General features: G+C 39.7%; 1 protein-coding gene across 1 annotated transcript; it reads left to right on the plus strand.

Annotated features, from left to right (window-relative positions):
• The first annotated feature begins 15,557 nt into the window (after positions 1-15,557).
• Positions 15,558-19,615, plus strand: mad2l1 (MAD2 mitotic arrest deficient-like 1 (yeast)). The gene is made up of 5 exons (XM_044097137.1): positions 15,558-15,729; positions 17,772-17,918; positions 18,700-18,820; positions 19,027-19,130; positions 19,204-19,615. The coding sequence occupies exons 1-5, from the start codon at positions 15,666-15,668 to the stop codon at positions 19,374-19,376; spliced, it is 609 nt and encodes a 202-aa protein (XP_043953072.1). The 5' UTR covers positions 15,558-15,665; the 3' UTR covers positions 19,377-19,615.
• The last annotated feature ends 2,273 nt before the right edge of the window (positions 19,616-21,888 follow it).

The following is a 21,888-nucleotide window of genomic DNA, read 5'->3' on the forward strand; positions in this document are numbered from 1 at the left end:
ATAATTATAATTGGTGACAATTTCACAAACAAAACTTGTGAAAGCAGGCTAACACCCCTCAGAGCAGGGGTGGGCAACTCCAGTCCTGGAGGGCCGGTCTCCACTTCAACACACCTGAGTCAAATAATGAGGTCATTATCACTTAGATCCAGTCCCAACTGTGCACCCTACGCCCCTCTGTGAAGTATGGATTCAGTCAAGGGCTCATAAGTGTGCAGGTTTATAAGCAGCAAAATTGGGACAGTACGCCTTTGTCTGGTAACTTTGACATTCAAAATGGTGGTACTGTTTAGGCATTTGTGCTACTAAAAAGTACAACTACAACAAAACAAATTATTTTAAATATACAGTTACAGTATTTTTGCTTTCCTAAGTCACTGTTGAAGATATTTGATGGAGATGAGTGTTTTGTTGTGACTTGTTGAATACAGAAACTTGTATTTAACCACATGTGTTCAGTGAAACAAAGATTAATTCAATACTTTGCTTTTGACTGGTTTTTATTCTTTTTTTTTTTTTTTGCAACAGACAGCTTGCTCTGTGAACTTTCCCATAATTCCAAGATGGCAAAAAAGACATATTAAAATGTGCTACTAATATTCAAATAAACAGTCTGCCATTTGACTAATTAGAGACATGTTTTTATTTACTCTTTTTTTTTCTCTTCTTTAATGATTTATTTTCTGTTGAGGGCGACCCCCTGTTTTTTGTTTTATTTTCGCGATCAAATGCTTTTCTTTTAGTTGTTTTGCATCCAGAAAAACATGTACAATGCAGCATAATTACATCGCACCCCCAACCCTCAACACCATGGCGACACCCTACCACCGAATAATAACAAATATGGAAATGGACAGTTGAGAAGATGAAATCATCACTTACAGTTACATAGTAAGAGGCTTACATAGAATTATGCAATTCTCTGTAATTCTTTGCAACTGTCAACTGCAACTGAGGGGTGCAGTTGTCTGCACTCTTTCTCTAACCAAAGAATAAGCTGCATCCAATGCTCTGATCATTTTTTGACTGGCTGTGTGCATCCTGGCCACTGATTCCTCCATCATAACGATATCTAGGAAGGAGTTGGCCCATTGTTGCCAAGGTAATAAGTGTGGAGATTGCCATCGTAGTGCCAACATCTTCTTGGCTGCAGTGAGGCCTGCCCACAGCATTTGCTTTTGTTGAGAGGAAAGTTTTAAAGTGGAATCATCATTAAGTAGGAACAAAGATGGTGATAATCAAATATTAGCTTTAAGCAAATGACTCAATGTGACAGAAATTTGTCTTCAGAAAGCAGCCACACTGGGACAATCCCAAGACATGTGCATAAAAGAGCCTGGAGTCTTAAGTGTACAAAGGTCACAAATAGGCGATGTGATCATTTTCATAGCATGATGTTTCCTGGAAGTCAAGTACATCCTATGAATAAATTTACAGTGTATAAACCGGTGGTCAGGGTTTTTGGATGTGTTGTGGAGATTCTCCCAAACTGTATCCCAGCAGATTTCTACATTTCCCATAAAGGAAAGGTCTCTCCCCCATGTATTTTCTGGCACGAGGATCCGAAATAAATTTATATAGTTGAAACAGTGCCACGTGCCTGACCCCACGAGGCAAGAAGTTCTTGTAAGGGATGGGTTGGGAGAGGCACACCCCATGGCACGCAGTACGCTTTCATGGCCAATCCGAGTTGTAAATAAAAGAAGAATGTGGAGCCTGGTAAATTGTACAGTTTGTAGGTCATTAAAAGAACGCAGACCATCATCATTCTTAAGGTCTTTGAGGACCTTGACACATCTATTGCTCCACCTAGGGAAAGAGAACGGCTTGTTTCCAATGATGATGGAAAAAGTTATTAAATATAATTGAGTGTTTATGCCATTTCAGGTTGGTGTTTGTGTGATTCAGCACTGAATGACAGGTTCTTAGAAGAGAAGAAATTATGGGTCCTAATTGTGATTTAGCCTCTTTAGGAAGTATATTAGAATACTACACCAAGTCCTCCAGCCCATTGATGACTGATTAACAGGCGTTTGCTGAACTGCAATCAGTTGAATCAGGCACATTAAAGCAGGAAACCTCTAAAACATGTAGGACAGTGTGCCTTGAGGACCAGGGTTGGGAAACACTGCTCCAGCCTATATGGTTTGGATAGATTTTCTTCAATTGGTTTCCAAGAAACAAAGGCCTAATGATTCAACCATACAAGCAAAGGTTGAAGCACAAAAGACCAAAAATACATCTTGAAATTCGGTAGACCTAAGCCCCCAGGTGTTTTATCTCACGGTTGTGTCCCACTTATTGATTCTTCACAAAATAAGACAAATTTTAGATCTTTATGTTTGAAGCCTGAAAAGCAGCAAAAGGTTGAAATGTTCAAGGGGCCCAAAACTTTCGTAAGGCACTGTATATATAGTCTTAACCAAAGTTTGAAGGCTAAAGCATCATTAGTGTAACCACTGTTCTAGTTTTCCCCTATGAACAGCGCCTAGATTCTCTGACCTAAACTCTATCAAGTACTTCACAATGAGTAAATAGTGTATTAAATAGCAACAGTGTGTTGCTAATAGAGTGCGTAACTGAGCACAAAAGCAAGGCTAAAATAACTACAACTAAGACCTAAATGTAGTGCGACTTGGACCTTATACTAAAATAAGAAAGCAAAATGGTAAAGTGGGAAACATACCAGTTTAATAAATCACACTGGTCAGTAATGAACCAAGGGCAATACACAGTTAACTTTAATTACCACACTTAGTGCAACCGTTCGGTGTCAGAACTGTTCAAACAACCCTTTAAACAAGTCTTATACATAAAAACAAAACCAAGGCTGAATGAATCAAACTGGTGGTATCAACCACAGTAGTCAGTCTCTGGAATGAGTAAAACAGTCCATTAGCTAGCATTCGTCCTCAGAATAGCAGTTCCAATGATGGCGGCTCCCAGAACAACCACGAGGCATGGGTTACTCACCCCACCATGGATTACCAGTTTCAAACAAACGGTAACAAAAAGGCTCCAACTCTGGTCCAACAGTCCATTCCGGCTCACGAGCGTGGTTCGGATCTGCAGCTCCAAAAATCCAGCAAAACGTTGAGCAAGGTCCGGCTCTGCGGCTCCAAAATCCAGCCAAAACTCCCAGGAAAAAGTTCGTAGCTCCAACTGGTTAGCTAAAATTAATAACAGTCCAAAACGGCATAGATCCAACCTAGTCCATGAACGGCCACCGGCCGAGTCCAGTATGCAGCAGCTAGCACTTACACATTCAGTCCAGTTCTCACCCCCGGTCCATCACAACCAATCAAATTGCTTAAACTTGATTTTGCCCTTGACTGACCAGTAAGGTGGAGACAAGTCAAATTGATGCATTTACTGACGGTAGTAAATAACAAATATTAGCAAACGCTACATTTACTGCATGTTTTAAGCCAGCAGAAAATACATATATGCACTATATTTTTATGGATTTTAACAGTGTGTAAAACCTCCAATATGTGAGTGTAGAACATTAACTAAGTTAAGTAAAAGGTGACTATTATTGTTTAAGGGGAAAAAGTCTACAATGCATTGTATCTAAGAAAATGTTTAAGGAGCGTGGGAGAAAAGAGTTATATATATATAACCTGAGGGTTACATTAGCCATTAGCTAAACATTATTAGCTAGCATCTGGAAACAACTTGTTTTTACTTTCAATCCAAGTCTGTGAGTCACAGGATGCCCCCAACTGATGGCTCTGTAGTCTTTTGACCTTTCAGTGGATTTACCCTCCAAAGGAATTGTCTAGAGGGCGCTGAAAACTCGAACCAGCAGCAGGCAGTCCAAACAAACAGTAATTAGCAGCAGCAAAAGCAGCAAATGATTTGCCAGCTCTGGCTGCTTGGTTTTATAGGTCTGACTGGACAAAAATCTGCAGTTTTATTAAGATTTCATGCCTACTGGCTATTCTACATCAATAAAATGTTATATTCTAGACCAAGAAAAAGAACATTGATAAAATTGCCTTTTCAGCACATTCAGGAAGGATTCTATTCCTGTTAAATGGATACAATCGCATCGGCAAGTTGGAGCCTGATACTGATGGCTGTAACATGATCCTGAAATCACTCCAGCTAAAAACCTCAAATCCTTGTTTGTTCTTGCTTGGCTGACTTTAAACATGCAGTACTGTTCAGACAGAATCGTGGTTGACCAGGCTTTGATTCTGCAGCAGGGGAGAATGGGAACAAACATTCCCACCTGTTTATACGCAACTCCTAAAACTGCTACAGTATGTGTAGTTAAAGTAAAGACTTTATTGGAGTTGCCCTCCACCTCCAAAAAGCTGACCTCTGACGAAAAAGAAGCCAATACAAATTGAGGCCTCAATTTTTACTGTTTAACTTGTAAAAAATTACACAAAATTCCATTGGATCTTTTAGAAAATTATTCTTTTTTGTTTCAAAGTTAAATCGTGAAACATTTTTAGCAAAAAGAAAGACATGCAGAAACTCATACTTTGATGATGCTCATGAGTTGTAAGATTCTTGGTTGGGTTTGATTATTTAAGGACATTACTTATATTAGCACACGGAAGAAGTGCATCACTTGTATTGTGAAAGAAATGGCAAAAAAATTATTTTACTTTTGTTGAATTTGGTAAAAAAAAAACAAAAAAAAAACACATTTTCTTAAAAACATTTTTTAAGACATATTTTACTGACAAGTTATTGCGTACTTGTCAGTGACCTTGTACTTGTTATTGTTATATAAAGTTAAGTTTGACCCGTGTCAGACAGTTTAAAAGACTGGATACCGACCAGGGGCCTCATGCATAAAAGAGTGTGCAGTTTTCACACTAAAACTTGGCGTACAGACAAATTTAGAAAAGTGCGGTGCACAAAAAAATTCAGATGTACAAAGCCATGCGTACACACGTGGCTGCACACCTTTCCTTTATAAATCCCAATTTGCAGAAAATAGAGCCCAGCTGCTGAATCCTTCCATTGGTGATGTTCTCCATCAGAGCCAAAGTGCTCCAAATTTATGCAGCTCACCTTTAAGCAGCTAAATACATGTGATTGTTGACAGTTGGTAGAGCTGTTGCCTTGCAGCAAGAAGGTCCAGGGTTCAATTCCTGGCCCAGGGTCTTTCTGCATGGAGTTTGCATGTTCTCCCTGTGCATGGTGGGTTCTCTCCAGGTTCTCCGGCTTCCTCCCACAGTCCAAAAACATGACTGTCAGGTTAATTGGTCTGTCTAAATTCTCCCTAGGTGTGAGTGTGTGTGTGAATGGTTGTGTGTCCTGTGTGTCTCTGTGTTGCCCTGCGACAGACTGGTGACCTGTCCAGGGTGACCCCGCCTCTTGCCCGGAATGTTAGCTGGGGATAGGCACCAGCAACCCTCCTGGCCCCATTAGGGACAAGGGTGAACAGAAAATGGATGGATGGATGGATGGATGGATGGATGGATGTCTCCACACCTGATCACCTTAAAAATAATCAAACCTGCCTGGAGTTCATCTGCAGATCCAACCCTGTTTTCTTTTTCAGTGAGAATGAAATGACCCCACAGATGCATTTCATCCGCTTCGGTGCACGGTCCAACATTAGATCTTTAATTGAGGAAATGTATGATTTACATTGAAGTGCGGTTTTCACATCCTTTTATTTTAGTTTTCTTTATTTTGTGTATGTTATATTATTGTCTGAGGATAAATGCAGTTCAGTGTCATTTTTTACTTTTAAATAATAAAATATTAATATTATGAAAAAAACATCAGGTTTGAAGCTTCTTTGTCTAATTAACTGAATGTGGTCAGATGTCAGTGTATTTAAGTGAGTTTTGATGGTTTGTACTTCGATATGGTCCACAGAAAAAGTTTGCATGGCTGCTGTACATTTTCACTCCAGTGAAAAAGTGTGCACATATTTACGCAAATTTCGATGCAAAGTTAATTTTTATACTTGGCGTCCTGTGTGTAAAATATGGTGCCACACATTTGTTTTGCGTATGCCGGCTTTATGCATGAGGCCCCTGGTCTCAACTGCATGCATACATTGTTGTCGCTATGGTTCTCTGTTTTTTCCTCTTGTATCAAATGTTACCTTGACATTTGCTAACTTAATATGTTGAGACAAACTGCTTGTCCACCCAAGTGGAAGTGTTGAAGCAAAGGTTTGTGTGTTAAGTGCAATTCTTTGTTTCATGTTGACCTGGTCACTGAGGCCAAGCACAAAGACCGACCTCCAAGTATATAAAGCCTGATAGAAAACAGTTTCACTATAAGATGCTAAGAGGTAGTGAAACATCATATATGCAGTTCAGCTCACAACTATGTCATTCACCTCACTTATCAGTGTTGTCCAGGTTTAAAACAAAGGTTGCCTTCAACCAGTGGAGACCAGTATATGATAACAATGTCAGGGAAACCTACTGCAAAAAAGCAAAAACTCACAGCAAGGCTAAAGCTCCAGCATGAAGTTCAGAGAAAACTGTGAACTTAGCCTGAAAACAACAACAAGGCCACTGTTGAAGAAAATAATTATTTTTAGCGCTTAATACAGCTAATCTTACCCCAGGTGTAAAAGGTATCTTGAACAGTTTGATTTTGAACAAATTTCTTGGGATTTGAAACTAAAACTACTAGACATTTTTCTAAGTATTAATAGCAGGTTTTTAACCAAAATGTATTATCTAAGTTTAGAACGATCTAGTAAATGATGAATGTATTTGAAAATTGTATTATCTGTGACAATATCTCAATCAAATGAAAATTGTTTGAATGTTATGTTTTATAGGTTAGAAAAGGAATTGTACCTCATTTTGTTCTGTTGATTTTATGTGACAAGGCAAGGATTTAAATCTTTGGAGAATGCTGAATGCAGCAGACCAGAACTAGGTTTGTGAAGGTAATCTTTCCTTAAACTAAATTACTTGATTTGGCTTTGTTCTGAGAATGCCTGTAAGGACAAGATAACGGGAGGCACTCTGAATTTCACAGGTATCTGTGAAGTCTTATTTTATGGTTTTATTTGTCCAGGTGCCCCCAGAGCCCAGGAAAATCAGGAAGCAGCTGCTTGCTCCCTTGTCTTACAGGAGACCAAAAGGGCCTTTGATCTTAGCTTGAAATTAGGGGAAGTTCTAAGTTTTATTGGCGTCCAAGGTAGCGTCTGATTGGTCATACAGAGCTACGCCTTAATGAATACATTAACAAGGAGAGAAACGCCTTCACTGTAAGAGATCGAACATGATAATAATAATTCAGATTGCTGTTATATTCTGCCGTTTTGGCATCAACCTTCTCCAAAGACATGTCTTTGCCTTTTCTTTCTCTGTCTTTGCCTTTTATTCTTTGTCTGTCTTAGGTAATGAGTCTGTATCTTGGCTGCTTTGCAGCTTTTGTTGTTACTTCATTGTGGTTTTCTATTGGATTAAACGCTGTAACTCTGTGACGTCATCACGCATCGTCGTTCCTGATTGCCACACGCTGCTCGCTGGAAGAACCCGGGAAATAGGAAGAAAGAGAGAGCCAGGCTTTTTCCAAATTAAGCTAACTTAGTAATTTCTTCCTTCAACACCACCTAACAGGAGGTCTCCACCACCCCCACCCCCTCTGGCTCTCTGCTGCACTACAGCCCTCTCTTTACAACCATCCTCGTTTCATTTGAAGCTCAGTTTAATTTGCGTTAGCTTGCTTTTCACTATGGATCTTCTTCTGTTTACCTCTCTTTCAGTGGCAAATGTGAAAACACTTTTGATAGGGCTGATGTGCCACAAAATGTATATTTATCCAGAGCAGCACTAGTGTTATGTAACTATAACAATGTTAATAACTGATTTTGTACATGCATGTTTAACTGAGAGAAACCGTACAGGACAGCTTTGTGGGTCCAGACGGTGTCAGACCCAGAGTCCTGATTGTAGACCTGTTGTCCTGACATCCCGCATCCTGTTGGACCACCTGAGTTAACAAACAATCACAAATTAGGAGTTGGAGTTGAAGATGCCCTCATGCTCCTACTTTGACAGACCTACTGTCATCTGACCAAAGCAGTGAGCAATGTGAGGAAATGTAGAAAAACAGAAATCAGGCTCTAACCATGACACAATAAAGTTTAGTTAAATAAAAATACGTTGGTAAATTTAAATGATAAATCACCATTCTAAATGAAAGGCTACAAAACATGAAGCTAATGCAAAACTTTTTAATCTCTACCCAACAGCTACAAAATCCCAAGGTGCCAAAATTGCAACAAACAAGACAACACATGGCCCTGGCATTACCTGCTCAATACGCAGATCTACTTCCTTTTGCATTGGACTCACAGCACAGTTCCATTTCTTTTGTCCTCTTTTTGCTCCACTCAGCACCATGAGCACACAACAGTCACTGCAGTGTTTTGCTGGATCTAATTAAAAAGTGGAAACAACCCACTGTTTGCCAATCAGAAGTCACTGTTGGAAGCAGTGTGCTCAAGGCTTTATACCATATTCATGAAAATGCAATCTGCTTCCTGAGCTTAAAGCTTGGACAAACCAACAAATGTAGCTCTTGGAAAAAAAATACTTTTACCAAGTATTAGAGGGACAGTATTATGTAAAAATGACTCTTTTAGATTTACATCATGTTATGATGTTATTCTCTCATCATAGACATACCAGTCTATGACGTGTTGCCTTGATTGTCATGCATTTTGAGAAATCCTTTAATCACAATCAAAGAGCTTATTTTGAGGATTTTTGTGCACTCTAAGCTGACAACCCTCAAACTCACTTCACCTGCTTGGCTATCTTGGACCTTATTGAAAAAATTTATGATACACAAGAATGGGTTGATTATGGCATTGGCATTTTTCTTGGATCTGTGTAAGGCTTTCAACACAGTAGATTTGAATATATCACTGGGTGAGCTGCATCATTATGGGATTAGAGGAACATGATGTGTGGTTTGGAGATGGTGAGGTGACGTGGTGGACCCAGGTTGTAGTGAGAAAACAGATGATTTAATGATGAAGAAGATGTAGAGAAACATGGGGTAATGGAGTTAGGATTATCAGGGACCATGAGACACAGCTGGGAGCAATCAAGGGCAGAGCAGACAACACAGGAACTAAACTGACACAGAAAACCAAATCCTAACAAATGGCATATTTGGTTTAAAAGTTATCTTTTGATAGACAACATTATGTAACCTTTAATCATCAGAAATCTCAAATTGGAGACATCAAACATGGAGTCCCCCAGGGATCAATCTTGGGACAATTACTCTTCATGATTTATTTAAAAATTTTTTTTTTGGGGGGGGGGGGGGGGGGGGGGTTTTTGGGCTCTAGAGTCCCTTTATACACAAGTAGGCTGACAGAAAGGGGGAGGGAGAGGAGGGAAGACATGCCGCAAATGTCGCCGGGTCCGGGAATCGAACCCACGCCGGCCGCGTTGAGGACTCAAGGCCTCCAAATGTGGGTCACGCTATCTCCTACGCCACACAGCACGCCCACTCTTCATGATTTTTATTAATAACTTTGTAAACTCTTCTAAAATATTTCACAAGGTTATTTTTGCTGATGATAAAAACTTGTTTTTTTCACATGGAAATCTATATGAAGTAGAGAAAATAGTAAATGTAGAATTACAGAAAATAAATATCCAGTTTAAGTGTAACAAATAATTTCTTAATATCAGCAAAACAAATTTGATATTTTGTTTAGACCAAATAAATTGTTATCATTAACTTATCATATAAATCTTAAAATTGAAAATGAGGAAATAATGAGAGAAAGTTCTACAGAGTTCCTGGGGGTCTTCATAGACAACTCCTTAAATTTTAAACTACAGATAAATATCTACTAACAAAGTTGTCCAAGTATGTTGGCCTGTTTTTACAACGAAGGTTTTATCTACCTTTATCCACACTTTTAACTACGTATAAAACTCATAATGCTCCCACTTCCTATCTATTCCATCTTTTTGGTTTCCTTTAGCTAACAGAGATAAATATATATCAAAACTCCTGCATGATGTTCTAAGTTGTAAATAAAACTATTCATGGATTGGCTGAGATCATTCCAACCAGTGGTCCTCAGCATGCTTACAAAGCCAGAAATAAACATCTTATCTCTGGCAACTAGAGGACTTAATATTACCAGACAAACTTTTGCTTGGAGGGGCCCAAAGGTTTGGAACGAGTTCAATGAGAGATTAAAAAGGTTGAAACTCATCTCCACTTTTAAAAAACAATTAAAGATTAAATTGCTTTATTTATATACCTGATCACTTGTAGAACTTGTTTCTACCTGATTCACTCTCTATTATTATACAGTAATGATCTGTGTGTGTTTTAAGTTTACTATGGAATTTGTTAAATTGAGTAAATAAACTGAATAAATTGGAAAAAAAAAAAGATTTGTGAACACATTAGTGTTATTTTCAGGTTGGTTCTGCGTATGATGGATCTGGGTCTGAGAAAGCTCACTGCTTGGTGCATGACTGATAATCTGCAGGTGAGGGTACAAGTTTTGGGGGGCTATGGTAGTTCAGCCTTCCCTCCATGTTTAATAACGTCCAACTGACACCACACAAAGGACGTCCATAGAAGACCCGCTGGGCTATTTTAAGCCTCTGCAGTGCATGCCTCTCTAGACTGGAGATGTTGAAGAAGGCAAACCGACAAGCGTGAGAGTGTGTGTCAGCCTGGCTGCTCTCACACAAATAAATGAGCAGTGTTTCTGTGAAGCACACTGAGCTTCTTTCTCCATACATAACCTGTACTGAAAAGAACTGCTGCTAGTTCTCTCCTGCTACACACAGAAGCAGCCATGACATGGCTCTGTGTTACATTATGGGGACTGAGGGGTTGTGGTCAAGATGCTACTCATATTATTCTGACATATTACTCAAAAACTTACATAGTGCTGGATTACATCAAACACACACACACACACACTGTGTACTTCTATACAAACTGAAGACTTTGTAATGACTTCCATTCATTTTAGAGACTGTATTTATGCTGAACCCAGACATTTTTTCCAAACACTAATCTTAACCAAAACCTAATTTATACCTTACCTCTAAACTTAATAGTCATAGACTGGACTTTGGTCTCCATAAGGCCCATCGATTTTTGGAGGGTTAGTAAATATGTTGCAGGTCTCGGGTGGAGGGACAGGCAAACAGATGCAAATAACCTGTTTTAACAGGAAAAGAACAAATGAGCCACAGGAGACGGTGTTGCTGTGCTGGTAGCTCTCATCCGAATTTAATCCAGATTATAACAATAAAGTCATCATACAAACCTGAAAATTGTGACTATACATTCACACTTCCACTAGTTCCTCTATAACACAACACCAACTTATTACTATATCAGGAATTGTAAATAAATGCACATTACAGACGGCTATATAAAACATACGCATTCTTCGCGTACCATCTGAAGAAATACTCCGAGCAGCTAACCGAGAGCTTATTAGCAAACCGCATAATGACGACATAAAATAACACAAACCAAATACACAGGGGACCAACGTCACGACACTTAGTAGAACGACCATGTCTATTACATAACAGTTTTCAGTTTAGACCCGAACCAACCTGTTTTAACAGGAAAAGAACAAAAAGAACAAAGAAGCCAGCTCAATGGCAAGAACAAGATCCGTGCAATAAACAGCTATGTAATCAGATACCCTGCAGGAATAATTAGCTGGCCAAAGGAGGAGATACAGTATGGATGTACTGTACAATGTATGGACAAACCACCCAAATCCAGAACCCTGAGACTCTACACGAACCGCAAAGAAGGAGGCAGAGGACTAGTGAGCGTGAGAACCACTGTCCAAGACGAGACATCCAAGATCCATAGATACATAGATACATCAGGGACAACAGACAATGTGCTCAGTGAATGTCTCAAACAATGGGGAACAGAAGCTGAGGTGCCAGAAAATCCTACCAATGGCTGGAAAAAGCTGGACTGAAGGACAGCACAGAGGCCCTCATCATGGCCGCCCAGGAACAGGCCCTAAACACCAGAGCAATTGAGGCCCAGATCTACCACACCAGACAAGACCCAAGGTGTAGGTTGTGCAAGGAGGCCCCTGAGACAGTCCAACACATAACAGCAGGGTGCAAGGTACTGGCAGGGAAAGAGTACATGGAACGACACAACCAAGTGGCAGGCATAGTGTACAGAAACATCTGTGCAGAATATGGACTGGAACCCCCAAGATCAAAGTGGGAAACACCCCCGAAGGTAGTGGAGAATGACCGAGCTAAGATCCTGTGGGACTTCCAGATCCAGACAGACAAAATGGTGAGGGCGAACCAACCAGACATAGTCGTGGTGGATAAACAACAGAGGAAAGCCGTTGTGGTGGATGTGGCAATACCAAGTGACTGCAACATCAGGAAAAAGGAGCATGAGAAACTAGAGAAATACCAGGGCCTAAGGGAGGAACTGGAGAGGGCCTGGAAGGTGAAGACCACAGTGGTGCCTGTGGTCATCGGGACCCTCGGGGCAGTCACCCCCAAACTGGAACAGTGGCTACAACAGATCCCAGGAACAACATCAGACATCTCAGTCCAGAAATGTGCAGTCCTAGGCACAGCCAAGATACTGCGCAGAACCCTCAAGCTCCCAGGCCTCTGGTAGAGGACCCGAGCTAAGAGGAAGAAGAATCACCACCCGCGGTGGGTGAGAAAGGAAATATATATATATATATAGTATGTGTTTGTTTTGTTTTATGGACTTCAACACAAACTATAAAACAGATTGAGTGCAAGAAAGTGCAATGCTCAAATATACTTTTACAAAGCAAAGCGAGCAAAACAATATTTATACAAATATCCCCAGTTCTGTGTCTATCCTCCCACTGGCTGCTGCAAGTGAAACATATGTCAGCATTGCTTTTCTATGATGTTCGCTGTTTCCGTGCTCTCTCATGCGTTCAGTTGCGTGCTTCCAGTCACTGAAACCAGTTTCAAAGTTTGACTGAGTATTAGCATTGCTGAAAATGCGGCATGCAAAACAAAATGCAGCTCCGGTGGATGGAGAGTAGAGCAGCCACGGTCTTTCGATGTACTCACCATTTAACATCTTGCGTTTAAAGTGAGATTTGGAGAAGTGACGCTTTTGATGCTTGTACACCCGTTCTGATGCTTGAAAGCCAACATTCATATTTTGACAGCTCTCCGGTCCTCGCTCAGCCCAGTAAGCTCGCACGGACTTGTCAATTTCCCCCCAATGCGCCGGATCGGTACTGTACGGATCCACAGTCGTATTTCCATCTGCAGAAGAAGATCCCGCTTCCACCGACTCTGACTCCACAGACGCCAGTCCAGCCACCGACTCAGTCACGGTTAAAGGTTCTGGCGGGATCTTAGTGCCGGTGTTAGCATAGCATAGTTTGAGGAGCGGGGGATAATGATGTTTCTGCTCCATCTCCGCTAACAGGTTTAAAAAGCCACTCAGCCACCAGCCACACTGGTGGCTGAGTGTGTCCCACACTGTTTTATAGGAGGATTAAAACAACGCAGAGTTTGATTCCAGTGTGATTCTTTCCACAACCGTTACACATGCACACGCACAAACACGTTTGTCAGGCTACGTGTTAAAGTGTAAGACTTTCCCTTGACTTCCATTCATTTCTACAGCCTAACTTTAACCCTGACCGGCCTAACCCTACAATTACATACCTAGCCAGCTGCCATCTTGTTTGCTGTACCGCACGTGACTCCTGAATCCTCTATCTTCTCTATGTGCTTCCTTACTGGTTCTAAAAGAACAAGATTCATTAAGTATTTAAGATTAATTAACCCCTTAACCCGCACCAGAATGCCTGCGTGCCGTTTTTCCATTGTATTTTCCGCGGCTGAGATTTAAGGGTTTAAAACTCTGCAGGTTTTGTGTGAAATTCTGTTCTGTTAAAATCTGTTCCCCCTGTGGCGGGAGCGCGCATTGCAGCTAAAGATGCGGATGTGATCATTTTCACGGCGCTTCTGATCTATTTCTCGGTAAAAAGAACTCAGATAATCATGTCAAGGTTGTAACATTTAGTTTAATCGGCAGCTGTTGTTTACAAAATTGTAAAGTAATTAAATAAACGAGGTCTTTTTACGCTGTTTTGTGTTATTTTAAACGCCAAGAGAATCGGCCATTCATCAACTTTTGTCACTTCAGTTTGACAGAAATAAAAAAAAGTCAGTCACCAAACACAATTTTCCAACACGTAGTGTGTATTTATAATTTTTCATTGCTGATATAAGAGGATGGTAGATGGCTGATAGCAGGGTACAAAAATGAAGACTTCCTGAAAAAATGAGAGTGTAGACTTTCTGCTACATCCTGTTCTAATGTAAAATATGACAGATTACTGGATTAGGAAAATGTCTTAATCCAGTAATCTGGATTAATCCGGTAACTACATGCTATTACTACATGTGATAGCATGTAGTAACCTGCTATCACACATAACAATTTTTGAGAATTTGGAAAGAGTTGCTCTTTATTCCCCAAAGTTATGGGAGGAGGAGAGGAGAGAATGGATATTTCAGTTGCCTGAAACAATCTGTTCCCCCTCCATAAAATGGGAAAAAATTAACTTCCCAACAAGTCTTTAACTGTGTTTATTCCTTTCATCACCAACAATAAATCATGTAAGTTTGGTAGCATTTGTTCTGTATTTGACAAAGTTATGAGGGGGGAACCAAATATTTTATCCACCTGAAATAATCTGTTCCCCCTCAATAACATGGGAACAAATTAATTCACCAACAAGTCTTCAACTGTGTTTATTCCTTTCATCATCAACAACAAATCCTGTAAATTTGGTAATATTTACTCTTTATATTTACTGTTGTTTTTGTCACAAATCATCCTCCTTTTGTTTAAATAGAGAATCTGACTACAGGGGACTCTCTAAAACACTAATAAAATGTCATTTCTTCTTAAAACTAGAAGAAATGACATTTCTTCTACTGAAAGTAGCAGCACTTTCTTTTATATAGAAGGATAAATAACTTCCACTATGACAGTGGTTCCCAAAGATTTTCTGGGCCTCCTTATTAATTACAATAAAATCCCCCCATAAAAAGAGAGAGAAAAAATCAACACATATCATTCAACCAGACATAAACCTTTACACATATTTTGCTTTCAAACTCCACAGAAGTTTATTTCACACTTAACCTTTTTTTTCCCATTCTTCCACACCGTTTCCCGCGCCCCACGCTGCGGGAACTACTGTACTATGACCTTGGGACAAACCTGCTGAGCAATGGCCCCAAAACCTAACAGCACAACAACAAATCTTGACAAATGACAAGTGCGATTGAAAAATTACACAAAAGTATAGGAATGCCTGTTTTCTTGTTCTGAACACATGCAGCGGTTTGGCTCACTGAATGCGGCAAGAAAGTTAAATGTAGTGATTATTTGTATAATTTGCGAAAATCTTTCAAGGTCTTTCCCTGAAAATCTTCCCATGAAGACTGAGATCCCAGTTAGATTGTTATGCACTGCCCCCTCGCGTCAAGAAAATGTAAACGCAACTGGAGAAGGGAGGCTTTACGCATGCGTGGAAGTGCATATGACATTTTCAAACTGGACGGCGGGTAGTAGAAGACAACAGAGAACAGAGAAGCGGCACAAAAAATCTTTTAGAGAAGAATCTGTTGGTGATAGTTGGAGCCATGACCAGTACTCTTAAGGGAATCACTCTCAAAGGAAGCGCAGAGCTGGTGGCTGAGTTTTTCTGTAAGTATTGAGCTTCAAACCATAGCTTAGCAGCTTGTTTCTTTCTTTAGCTTCCACACAACACGTTGTGCTAAAGTGCAACTGTTGGGCCTGAGCTGAGTCTTAGTGAAACCAATGAACACAGCATGAAACTGGAATAAACACCGGAACCTAGGGTGTTTGCTGTCAGAGCTATAAATGCAACTTATTGCTGCAGATAACGATTTATTTTTACCTATCTTCATAGTGGAATGCACCGCTCACCTGTACCACGCTGACGTTGAAGTCGAGCGCTACAAACGTCTACAAATCAAATGGAGTTTAATGATATTTTTCATAATATGCATCCCAAAGTCTAAAGGAGCGCAATGTGTTCATAAACCAATCTTTGCCTCAGTGTTAAAGTCATTTACTCGAGCAGTAGGCATCGATATGGTTACATTTGAACGTTTTGGCAACGAGAGGTTGCTGGGTTTAATAAATGAAAGAGGAGATGTTACGTGAAGGTGACTTCGTTTTAGCCTTACATTATGTTATCATGTTATTTCCTCATTAAAATCATACCTGGAGTGTTAACTTGATTCTTTCATGCATGCTTGAGAAATACATTAATGCCCAGAGCTGACTGATGACGAAGCTGCTCCTCTGAGATAGGATAAGATAAATTATTAGTCTCCTGCAGGGGCGCCATCAGGAATTTTGGGCCCATGACAAAAAATAAATTGCCCCCCACTCCCATCCCTCACAGCTGCTGTTATAATTTCTTATAAAAAGCATCACAATTTTAAAGCCCTGCTTTCTTTGGTGCAATACTGATACTATCACAATATTTACTGCTTGTGAACTTTACATGCAACACTCTAAATACAGTATGAAAATGGGTTGTTTAGATTTTGTTTTTATTAGTTTTAGCTTACTGAAATGTCTCTCCCCATGAGCAACAGTCACAGGCAACATGTAAAATATAGATAAAGCAATCCAGACTTCTCAAAACATGCTAGTTGCATTTTATTCAAGCTGCAGTATACAACTGTACTAAAAAAATGTTTTCTCTATATTTGGTAAAACTGTCACCATGTCGTGACAGTTTGTTATGAGACAAATAATCTGTGAAAACAATCAACCTCCTCCACCTCCTCCCTGAATTACTATTGCTAGCAAAAGTAATTCAACGTTCCAACCAAAACAACTAATCAGAACTAGGAGGTGGGTCTTAGTGCTGTCAATCAACCTCATTCACTGCTAACGGTGGAGAAACAACTTATCATTACAGAAAAAACTGTTTATCTGCCATCATTGGTAGCTATGCTAGCTAGACTGAGCATTTACAGCAGGCTGTGCTAGCTGCAACATAGCACACAGCAAGAGGGAGAAAGAATGAGCAGCTACATGAGATTGTGATTAACAGCCCTAAAACCCGCCTCCTGCTTCTGATTGGTTGTTTCTAGCACTAGGAGAAGGCAGAGAAAATCAATTTTTCACAGATTCTCTCTCATGCCATACTTTCACAACATAATATATGTAAAATATGTATATTTTATAAAAGTTACATAATCCATCTTTAATTTCACTTAGAAGAGGTCGGGTCAGGAGGGACGTGGGTTAGCTGCTGACCAACTCATCTGTCATTGCGTTCAAACGGCTCAGTCTTTTGTCTCATCTCAGAAACAGCAAGTTAAGATTTTTTAAAGATCAGTGATCAGCTGGAAAACTGTGCACCCATAATTGGAAATGACATTTTTGTAACAGGGGTTTCTGTTACTGCGAAAGCTTAAGTTCACAAGCGTGTGTGTTTATAGTCTATAGAAAGAGATGCAAAAGGCCAAATGTATTTTTTGCATGTTAGAGACTACCAAATATTGCATTCAAGCAGTTTGTGTTGATATTGCAAACACTGCGATTGTAGTGATCATTGTAATTGGATGTATTGAACAGGTCTCCCTCAAAGAAAGCAAGAAATCAATGTGAGCCAGTAATGTCTGATCCATACATCTCCAGTTCCACTTCAACATGGTTTCTAAGCATCTTTAGCTGAACCTTACCTTACCAGTGTCTCTCTACAGCATTTGGCATCAACAGTATCCTGTACCAGCGGGGCATCTACCCTCCTGAGACCTTCACCAGAGTCACACACTATGACATGACCCTGCAGCTCACCACTGACCCCAAGCTGAAGAACTACCTGACCAACGTGGTGTCTCAGCTCAAAGGTACCGGTGCTCAGGAGAACGGCCCGAGAGACGAGTCACCTGAACTAAAAGAGTTTTCAGATTCTATTCCATGATTCCTGATGCTCTAATGACAACTTGATTTTTCTACTTGGCTTCAGCTGAAGCCAGGTCACCATGGAAACTAAAAGGTTGAAAGTTGATCTTGAGTCAAATATTCCTGTTAAAATCAGTAATTCAGACACAGTAAAGTAAGAGTATGTAATATCATTGGCCAGTAGGTGGCAGCAATTCATAGATTATCTAAAAATGCTGCCCTCAATAAGATATGCAGATGACCATAAGTTATCCAAATAGTTTTGCATTTCTTAAATCATCTTGTTTGAAGTTTAGTAAAAATCAGTTAATATATGAGGATAATCTTTGATTCTTTCATTTTTGGTTGGATTCTCCATTGTTTCTTTATGCAGGAGTGCACCAATGAGGCAGACACCATTTTCTTCATTTCAGACGATCCTTCGATTCTTGCATGTGAAAGGAACTTTGTTGCTATATTTAGCAACTTTTCAGATCAATTAAGATGACTGACTAGAAAACTAAAATCAGTGCACAATTATTTATGTTTTTAGTTGTAGAAGTGAACCAAAGTTTTCAGAAACTAATTACCCTAACTGATGTTTTAGGAAGAAAATGACTCTTTATCGATCAGACCAGGAGAGCTGGAATCGGTGCTCTCCAAATGTTCTCCTCCTGTTTTTTCAGCAATAGTAAATAACCTGAAATCATTCAGAAGGTGGAGTTGCAGTGTTTATCCTTGTTTCAGAGTGGCTGTTTGAGTGCACTGTGCAGAAGCTGGTGTTGGTCCTTACGTGTCTGGAAACCAACGAGGTGCTGGAGAGATGGCAGTTTGACATCGAGTGTGACAAATCGTCTAAGGAGAGCAGGTCAGCGCCGTGTTGCTTTCCTCAAAAAAAAAAACTGATTTCACACAAAAATATTTTATTTGATGTTTTTTTGGAATTCAAATGAGAGAATATTTGTTAAAAACTGTAGGGTACAAAAATATTTTCCCCAGCAGGGGGGAGTATAAACCTAAAATACGTCAGACGTCAGTAAGGATGAGTTTTAGCTGTTAGTTGTGTGTTCCCAGTGCTCCCAGAGAGAAATCCATCAAGATCATTCAAGATGAGATCCGCTCTGTCATCAGGCAGATAACAGCCACGGTTACCTTCCTCCCTCTGCTGGAGACGCCGTGTAAGTTCCTCTTCTTTCTCTTTACTATCTCACTTTGTTTCAATGAACTCTGACCTCTGACCTTCCACTGCAGGTGCCTTTGATCTCCTGGTGTACACTGATAAAGACCTGGTGGTTCCAGACAAGTGGGAGGAGTCTGGCCCACAAATAATTGACCAATCAGAGGAGGTGCGCCTGCGCTCTTTCACCACCTCCATCCACAAGGTGAACAGCATGGTGGCTTACAAAAGGACCGACTCAGTTTAACCTGCTGAAGCACCACGGCTGCTCTTTAAAGTACTTTTTACAGAACTTGTTTTTCTTGTTAGTTTTTTTTTTTTTTGCTTTGGAAGAAATTCTTTCCTTTCTGATGTAACAATGTTTTCCATGAATGTCAGTTTTCTTTAATACATCTGTTATTACAAAGTGGCCAGCTTCTGTTTTATCAGATGGTGCTTAATATATATATCTTTTAAAAATGTCAAATAAAAGACTTTGTGTTGACAGATGGTTTATTTTTCTTGCTTCCCTGCTATGGAGTTAAATTTGTTTCATAATTTGTTCAATCAAAAAAAAAAAATCATGTCCAATACAAAAACATTGTGGTCAAAACTTTTGGATTTACAAAAAAAATTAAAATAAATGTTTGAAACAAAAAAAACTTCTCGATCATAAAACTGAAACTTTGGTCAAAACATTTTCAATTGTAAGAATAATTTTTTTAAAACAAAAAAAATTGCTTAAAGTTTTTTTTTTCATGAAAATCACTTATTTTTGAAGGGAAAAGTTATTTTCATAAACTTTTATTTGCTCATGTCAGAATTTTTTGGTTGACAGCCGAATTTCTTGGTTGCATTCTCAAGTGTTATTTTTTTTACATATTTTGTTATGCTCTCTCTTTCAATAAGTTTTGACATGTGACAGATGTAAGACCTCGACCTCTCTACCCTGTAGAGAGCGATGTAAGACCTGTTCCTATTGGTTGACACTGACTCAAGCGGAAGACTGACAGCTAACTCTCCCGAACTGCAGGGCTAAATCCTTTTAATTCTGGAATAATCACATGTAAAGTATTTTACTGCTAACCTTTGTCTAAAAGTTAGCTACTCTATACACAATGTTTTATTTCATCACAATGAGACTGAAACAGCAAAATGAGCATTCTTTGTGTTTTTGTTTAAAGTTTAATGTTAGTTTTAGCAATGGCTACACAACACATGATCATACTTGACTATTTATCAACACGCATCAGATTGTATTAAATATTATGTAATGTCTCAAGAGAATGGCAGTGCTAGAATAGTGATGCTGTTGAAGAAAGTTGAAGCGACTGAGGAAGCTCAGGTGAGGTCTTCAATTAGTGTATTGAAATATGTATTACGTTACAACTGTTATTACGTTTTAGGAGAGCCAGGCAGAGCTTCAGGGTGTGAAGATACAAAAATATTAATTAGTCAATGCCCTAATATATTGAAAATATGTTTTTTTTCTGAATGTGAAGGGATCATTTGTCCTATGTTCTTGGATTTAGCCTGTGTCTACCTGACCGTCCTACATAGATCAGGATTCAGACCCTGAATTCGGATACAGCTCTTGTCTTGTAAGTGTTCCGTCAAGATGGTGTCTCTCAATATCTAACCTGCAGTTCCAGTAGTAAGCAGTGTTGGGTAGTAACGGATTACATGTAACGACGTTATGTAATTTAATTACAAAAAAAGAGTAACTGTAACTTGTTACAGTTACAATGACAAAATATGTAATCCAGTTAGTTACTTCCGAAAATATTAAGAATTACAAATTTAGTTACATTTAAAAAAATTATAAACAAAAACCTTTGCGAAATACTTCATGATATTTTTATTGCTTTGCGCCCTTTATCGTCATTTCCCGCTACGGCTCCTTGTCTCTATCATAGCCGCAATGCCACTCTGATGTTCCATCCTGTGCTGGTGGAGCCTCCTGGACGAACAGCAAGCGAGCGGACGGTTCCATTTCAGCTCAAGCAGCGCATCAAAAATGACAGCCTTCCAACACTAGAAATTAAAGGAGCATTTCATTTATGTAACCCAGGCTCTCCCTCTTCAGACCTGCAGCTGGTGGAGGACACCCTATGGGCTCTGCGTTGTGTTTCTTTTCGTGAAAGTGGGGTGTGTTCGGTGCAGGAGAGGAATCGGACACAGGGCTCTTCGTGGAGGGGAGACTTTCGCGCCTTTATTTCATCCACTTTACAGGCAGTAAACAGACTGTCAGGATTTAACAATTTTCCCTTTACAAAACAATCAAACCTCATCAAAACAAGATGCAATCTGCAGCCAACTGGCACACTGAACAAACAGAAAAAAAGATCGGCATACCAACGCAATGTATATTTTACACCGGGCTAGCGGAGCTGCTGCTTACCTTACAGGCAGTAAACACACTGTAAGGAATTCAGCAGCTCGCGCGCAAAAATCCCCTGCACTACGGTGTCCCCGGCAGGACAAACATCTCGGAATTGTGGTAATACCAGCAATTACAGAAAACAATAGTACCCTCTTCTGTAACATTTATGCAATGCTTTACATTTACATCTGTGAATATGAAAATGTTTTACGAATATTTGACTGTTTGGTGTTGATGCATGACAAACGTTGGAATCTATTCTTTCCCATGAGACATTGTATGCAATGTGCTAGTGTTATGGTTTTCATGAACATAAAGTAAACTAGAAAATTCCTGAAGAAATTTAACTGGGGCCTGCCAAAGTGTGCCCGTCGGTTTGGACCCAGGGTTCTGATGC

Source organism: Gambusia affinis, linkage group LG18 (assembly GCF_019740435.1).
Source record: "Gambusia affinis linkage group LG18, SWU_Gaff_1.0, whole genome shotgun sequence".
NCBI lineage: Eukaryota > Metazoa > Chordata > Actinopteri > Cyprinodontiformes > Poeciliidae > Gambusia > Gambusia affinis.

Excerpts from the sequence above, each read along its gene's own strand:
- mad2l1 (XM_044097137.1), top strand. The coding sequence starts at position 15,666 with ATGACCAGTACTCTTAAGGGAATCACTCTCAAAGGAAGCGCAGAGCTG. Across the intron at positions 15,730-17,771 it reads GCTGGTGGCTGAGTTTTTCT|CATTTGGCATCAACAGTATC; the intron begins GTAAGTATTGAG and ends GTCTCTCTACAG. Across the intron at positions 17,919-18,699 it reads CGTGGTGTCTCAGCTCAAAG|AGTGGCTGTTTGAGTGCACT; the intron begins GTACCGGTGCTC and ends TCCTTGTTTCAG.